Consider the following 7,266-nt stretch of genomic DNA (forward strand, 5'->3'; position numbering starts at 1 on the left):
AACGGAAGATCTCGGAGAAAACCCACGCAGGTCACGGGGAGAACGTACAAACTCTGTACAGACAGCACCCGTAGTCGGGATGGAACCCGGGTCCCTGGCGCTGCAAGCGCTGTAAGGTAGCAACTCTACAGCTGCGCCACTGTGACCGCTTTTGGAGTATTATTCTTGCAAAATTCTTGCAAAAGTCTACACTATTCTTGCAAAATAAGTCAGCTTTCTGTTCCTGCCACTAATGTTTTTGCCATTCAATTACCTGGACCCCAGATCTTACAGAAATCCAATATTCGGTAGCATCAATCCCCAGTACTATACCCCAGTGTAATACAACGACAGACCCGGCCCCACCTGTACTGTACCCCAGTGTTGGACAACGACAGACCCATCGCCACTGATACTGTACACTAGTGTTATACTACGACAGACCCATCGCCACCGGTACCTTATACAAGATTCAAGAGAGTTTATTGTCATGTGTCCCAGATAGGATAATGAAATTCTTGCTTTGCTTCAGCACAACAGAATATGGTAGGCATGAATACAGAACAGATCAGTGTGGCCATATACCATTATATAAATATATACACACATGAATAAATAAACAGATAAAGTGCAAATAAACAGATAATGGGCTATTAATGTGCAGAGTTTTGTTTGAGTTGAGTTTAATAGCCTGACGACTGAGGGGAAGTAGCTATTCCTGAACCTGGATGTTGCAGTCTTCAGGCTCCTGTACCATCTACCTGAAGGGAGCAGGGAGATGAGTGTGTGGCCAGGATGGTGTGGGCCCTTGATGATGCTGCCAGCCTTTATGAGGCTGCTACTCAGTGTTACACAGTGACAGACCCGTCCCCACCGGTACTGTACCCTAGTGGTTTACAACGACAGAACTGTCCACACCGGTACTGTGCCCCAGTGGTATACAACGACAGACCCGTCCCCACCGGTACTGTACCCTAGTGGTATACAGCGACAGAACTGTCCCCACCGGTACTGTGCCCCAGTGGTATACAACGACAGACCCGTCCCCACCGGTACTGTACCCTAGTGGTATACAGCGACAGAACTGTCCCCACCGGTACTGTGCCCCAGTGGTATACAGAGACAGACCTGTCCCTACTTGTACTGTACCCCAACAAGAGCCAAAACAGTTAAATAGTAAAATTAATAAAATCTGTTCATTGTTCTAGATTTGCCTGGATAATTCACACACCCACTCTGTTGGTGAACATTTTTGACACCCACCTTTTTTCACTTCCCACTCTCGACACTCAAGTTTTCAGCCACATTCGCTGCGTTTATGATAATTCCCACAATAATTGTTTGTGCACTATCGACATGCATGAAAGTGAGTCACGCATCGCTGGATCGCCTCCTCCAAGGCCTGATTGAAAGCTACAACCAGTGCCCTATGTTTGTGGCCTGTGCCCTCTGTCACTTGCAATCACACCTCGCCGTGGACAAGACCTGAAGAAATCTTGGAGACATATTCGCTACTCTCATTGATGCTTAATGTAGTTGCAAGAGACTGTGGTTGCTGGGAGAAAGGTCCCGTCCTGAAACGTCACCGGTCCCTTCCCTCCATAGATGCTGCCTGACCCGCTAAGTTCCTCCAGCATTTTGTGTTTTCCCTCAAGATTCCAGGAGTTACACAGAACATCATTCAGTGCAACAGTGCAGTGCCCTTCGACCTACAATGCTTGCATCAGACGTGATGTCAAGTTAAACCGATCTCATCTCCCTGCATGTGATCCATATCCCTCTATTTCTTCTACTTCCATGTGCCTATCTAAGAGCCTCTTAAATACCACTATCGTATCTGCCTCCAACACCACCCCTGGCAGCGGGTTCCAGGCACTCACTGTCAAATAATTGCTACTCACACTCACTGTAAAAAATGAACTTGCCCTGCCCATCTCCTTTAAACTTTTCTCCTCTCATTATAGTTATAGTGTTGGACATTTCCACCCTGGAGAAAATGTTCTGTCGACCCTGTCTCTATGCCTCTCATGATTTTATATATTCCTATCACAATATTCCAAATACACTTACGAAGAAGATCTCTCTACCCTTATACTCAAACCATAGAATAATTCAGCACCGAAACAGGCACACCTTAACCCTATATATAATCCATTGACTCCCTACACATTCCCATTTACTCCCACCCGGACCCTCCCAATTCTATCATCCAAGCACCAGTAAATATAGGGGAGGGCTCCTTTAATTGTAATTGGGGAAGGGCACCTGTAAATGGGTAATTAGGGGAGGGCACCTGTAAGTGGTGAATTGGGGGAGGGCACCTATAAATGGTGAATAAGGGTTAAAATAGGGATGGGTTTTGAGAAATGTTGTTTAATTTCTCTGCTATTTCCTTTCCCCCCCCCCAAAATAACTTCCGTAAGAGCCCCCTATCAATCTTTCTTGATCGTTTACTTTTTGTGCACCCATGCAAATTCTTACAATCAGCTTCTCTCTAGCCTTGGGCTCCAAGTTCTCTTTATCTTTTATTTCTTGCCTGTTGAATCATGAAATTTTCACACCATCAGGTTCACTAGTTTTGTTTCGACAAAGTTATCCACATCGTGTCTAGCATGGACATTGTGGGCCAAAGGGCCTGTTCTTGTGCTGTACTGTTCTATGTTCTGTTCTAGGATTATAAGAGCAAAGAATTTGTTTCTCTCCCCTGGTGTCCAAGTTTGCGGCTGACATGAAAGGAAGTGGGAGGGCAGGTTGCGAGATTAAGGCTCTGCAACAGGATCTAGATAGGTGGAGCAAGTGGGTGGAATCTTGGCACGGAGAGATAATGTGGGGAAGTGTGAGGAGGTGCAGTGAAGAGGAATCTAAAAGCAGACTATTATCTCAATGGAGAAATATAACAGAGGGTTTAATGTGTTCTTCTGCATAGCTTGCATAAGGGTCACGACCTGAAATGTCCTCCAGTGGTGCTGCCTGACCCGCTGACTTAGTCCAGCACTTTGTGTCTTTTTTTTTAGCAAACCAGCATCTGCAGTTCCTCGTTTCGACAATTTACAAAGGGCCAATTAAACTACAAAGCTGCTCGTCTTTGGGATGTGGGAGGAATCCGGAGCACCCGGAGAAAACCCACACTGTCACCGGGAGGACGTGCAAACAGCACACACAGATAGCGAAAGGACACAAATTGCAGGAGTAACTCATCGGCTCGGGCAGCATCTCTGGAGAACATGGATAGGTGACGTTTCGGGTCTCTTAAAATGCAGTGGTCTTAGAAACTAGGAACTGCAGATGCTGATTTACACAAAAGGACACAAAAGAGGTGGGTCCTGACCTGGAAAGTTGCCCTCTGGCTTCACATTTTACAGCTCGTTATCTCACATATTTTGTCTTATCATCTTTGGCCTATGTTCAACCATCTCCCAATCACCTCCCAATCACCTCCCCCCCCCCCCCCCCTCACTTCCCCCATCCTGTATCCACCTATCACTCTCCAGGCTTTGTTCCACCCCCACCTCATTTACAGCTTTCTCTCCCTACCACCACAATCAGTCTGAAGCGTCTCGATCCAAAATGTTGCCTATCCATGTCCTCCAGAGATGCTGCCTGACCCACTGAGCTACTCCAGCAAGAGTATAGAAAAGTTGCGAGGTCATGTTGCAGTTGTATAAGACATTGGTAAGGCCACTTTAGAGTATTGTGTTCAGTTCTGGGCACCATGTTATGGTAAAGATGTTGTCTTTCCAAGGGAAATGGTGCAGAGATGATCTCCAATGATGTTGCAATGACACAGGGGCGCGAGCTACAGGGAGAGGTCGGGCAGGCTGGGACTCTATTCACTGGAGTGCAGGAGGATGAGGGCTGATCTTATAGGGGTGTATAAAACCATGAGATGAATAGATTGGGTAGACACACAATCTCCTGCCCAGAGTAGGGGAATCAAGAACCAAAGGGCATAGGTTTCAGATGAGGAGGAAAAGATTTAATAGGAACCTGAGGGGTATCTTTTTCACACATAGGGTGGTGGGTACATGGAACGAGTTGCTGGAGGAGGTAGTTGAGGCAGGTACTATTGCAATGTTTACGAAACATTTAGATAGGTACATGGATAGGACAGGTTTGGAGGGATATGGGCCAAACGCATGCAGGAGGGACTAGTGTAGATGAGGCATGTTGGTCGACGTGCGCAATTTGGGCTGAAGGGCCTGTTTCCACGCTGTATGACTCCAATGACGGGTGTCAGGGGTTTGGGTGAGAAGGCAGGAGAATGGGGTTAGGAGGAAGAGATATATCAGCCATGAATGAATGGCACAGTAAACTTGATGTGCCAAATGGCCTAATTCTGCTCCTATTACTTATGAGCTTATGACACGGCCTTCATTACAACAGGATTGGAGTTTAATATAGAAAAGGATAGTTACAGACACAGGGAACTGCAGGTGCTGGTTTACAAAAAAAATGCTGGAGGAAGCATCTCAGCCAACATCTCTGGTCAAACATGAAGAAGGGTCACGACCTGAAACATCACCCATCCTTTTCCTCCAGAGATGCTGCCTGTCCTGCTGAGTTACTCCAGCACTTTGTGTCTATCTCTGGTGAACATGGATAGGTGACATTTCGGGTTGGGACCTTTCTTCAGACTGATTGGAGTAGGCAGGAGAAAGCTGGGAGTGGGGCAAAGCCTGGCAAGGGATTAAAACAATGACACAAATGCTGGAGTAACAGCAGGTCAGGCAGCATCTCCGGAGAACACGGATAGGTGACCTTCCTTACCTTTCTTCCCGACCCAAAACGTCACATATCCAGGACGAGGGGGGAGGGGCAATAAGAGGGAGCAGGGGCGGTGAGGGGAGAAGGAGTGGGGGTGGAGGAAGAGATGGTGAAAGGGAGGAGGTGGAGGGGAGGGAAGAGAGTGAGGAGAGGAGTCAGGGTGGAGAGGGGGAGGGAGTGAAAGGGAGGGGGAGGAGGCGGGAGAGGATGAAGAGGACTTTGGGGGTCTATTAAATGCTGCATCCTGAATCTCCTGTGCCTACAGGACAGGCGGGAGGGGATCTATAATCTATATATCTATGATGGGAGGGGGGGGGGGGAAATGAAAGGGGTGAGTGGGGGAAGAGACTTGCTTTAACTAAACTAGCCATCCCTTCACCCCTCTCCTCCTCCTCCCCTTCACCCTCACCCTTGTGCTCTCTCGCATCCTGCTCTCTGCTTCCCCCTCCCTCCATCTCCCATCTCACTCCTGGCCCTTCACCCTATTCCTCCCCTTCACTTCCCTCTCCTCAAACCCCTGACCCCTCACCCCCTTCCTCACCTCTCCCCTCACTCTTCACTCCCCTCCCTTACCTATCCCCTCCCTACCTCAGTGAAAGCGGAGAATAAAGCCATTCGGCCCACTTAGCCCAGACTAGCTTGCTGCGGGGGGGAGAAGGGGATAGGGATAAGAGGGGAGGGGGAGAAGGAGGGAGGGGGAGAAGGGGGGGGGGGGGAGAGGGGAGAAGGGGGGGGGGAGACGGGGAGACGGGGTATTTTCAAATCCGACACACAATGACCCAAATACAGACAGAAGGAACGCTTCGCTTCCCCCACCCTTCCTCTGGCAATGAACACACACACTCACACACGGAGAACACAATCTCTCTCCCTCCCTACGTCTCTCCCCCTCTTGACCTCGGGCCAGCCGCACCAAAGGGCACTTACCCCTGGCCGACAGTTTCTTTGTGTTGATGATCTTCGCCGCATACTCCTGCCCTGTCAGAGTCTTCACACAGCGTTTGACGATGGAGAAGGCGCCTCTGAAATCAGCAAACAGGGAACAGTCAGTGCACACACGGGCACACAGACACACACACGGACCCGGACATGGACACACATACACACGGGCACACACATACACACACGGACCCGGACATGGACACACATACACACACACACACACACACACACACGGACCCGGACATGGACACACATACACACACACACACACACACACGGACCCGGACACACACCCACACACGGACACACACACACGGACCCGGACATGGACACACATACACACGGACCCGGACATGGACACACACACACACGGGCACACAGACACACACACGGACCCGGACACACACCCACACACGGACATGGACACACACACACGCGGGCACACACACACGCGGCCACACACGGACATGGACACACATACACACACGGGGGGACACACGGACATGGACACACACACGCTTACGGTCAGCGTGAAAGTTAAAGGGCAAGACTTTCCCGCCAGTGCCAAGGGCGGTAAGAAACCCACGCTCCTTACTTTCCCAATTCCTCGTACATCTGGAATTCTTCGCTGAAACGGGTACATGTTATTGTAGCCATGCTTGCGGTTCTCCCTCTCTCTGCCTCTCTCTGTGTCTGTGTGTGTGTGTTCTCACTGCCGGCCTCTCCTTAGCCGGCTACTGACTGACAGCTCGCTCACACGGTAAAACTAGCTGCTCACTAGTTGCTCGATGCATTTCCCTCCGTCGCTCCCCCTCCTTCCTTCCTTCCCTCCCTCCCTCTCCCTCCCCCTCCCCTGCCCATCTGTTTCCAAGACAACAACGTCCATACATTTGCAGAGGAATGCATGCTTTCCCGCATACTCCCTTGGAAAGCTATCGAATTGAAGAGTCTGAATTAAATATCATGTTGTTATCCCCCCCACACACACACACATAGAGGGAGAGAGTGGGGTGGTGTTGAGACTTTGGAAGCATGTTCCCAATAGAACAATTCTCTTAGGGCCAAGGGAATCAAGGGATATGGGGAGAAAGCAGGAACGGGGTACTGATTTTGGATGATCAGCCATGATCATATTGAATGGTGGTGCTGGCTCGAAGGGCCGAATGGCCTCCTCCTACATCTATTTTCTATGTTTCCCAACCCAGGGGAGAGGGGCTGGGGGGGAGGGGGGGGGGCGATACCTGAGGCTACAATTATTGGGTGCATGGAAATGAAGTAGTAATTAAAAGGGCACAAAGTGCTGGAGTAACTCAGCGGGTCATAGAGTCATTACAGCACGGAAATAGGCACTTCAGCCCACGCCGACCAACATTCCCCATCTACACTCGCTCTCACCTGCCTGCATTTGGCCCATATCCCTCTAACCCTGTCCTATCCACGTACCAGTCTAACTGATTTGTAAATGTTGCGATAGTCCTGCCTCAACTACCTCTGACAGCTCGTTCCATGCACCCCCCACCCTTTGTGCAAAAGACAGCATCTCTGGAGAAGATGGACATGTGATGTTTCGGATCCCTGTTT

At 49.7% G+C, this 7,266-nt stretch overlaps 1 protein-coding gene across 1 annotated transcript in view; it reads right to left on the reverse strand.

Annotated features, from left to right (window-relative positions):
- Positions 1–6,474, reverse strand: part of camk2a (calcium/calmodulin dependent protein kinase II alpha) — a 90,511-nt gene extending 84,037 nt beyond the window's left edge. The window contains exons 1-2 of the mRNA XM_033029735.1: positions 6,281–6,474; positions 5,671–5,765 (exon numbers count right to left, since the gene is read on the reverse strand). Coding sequence (XP_032885626.1) covers positions 5,671–5,765; positions 6,281–6,342 — 157 coding nt within the window. The 5' untranslated portion in view covers positions 6,343–6,474. The remainder of the gene's footprint in view (positions 1–5,670; positions 5,766–6,280) is intronic.
- Between the last annotated feature and the right edge of the window lie 792 nt (positions 6,475–7,266).

Source organism: Amblyraja radiata, chromosome 11 (genome assembly GCF_010909765.2).
Source record: "Amblyraja radiata isolate CabotCenter1 chromosome 11, sAmbRad1.1.pri, whole genome shotgun sequence".
Classification (NCBI taxonomy): domain Eukaryota; kingdom Metazoa; phylum Chordata; class Chondrichthyes; order Rajiformes; family Rajidae; genus Amblyraja; species Amblyraja radiata.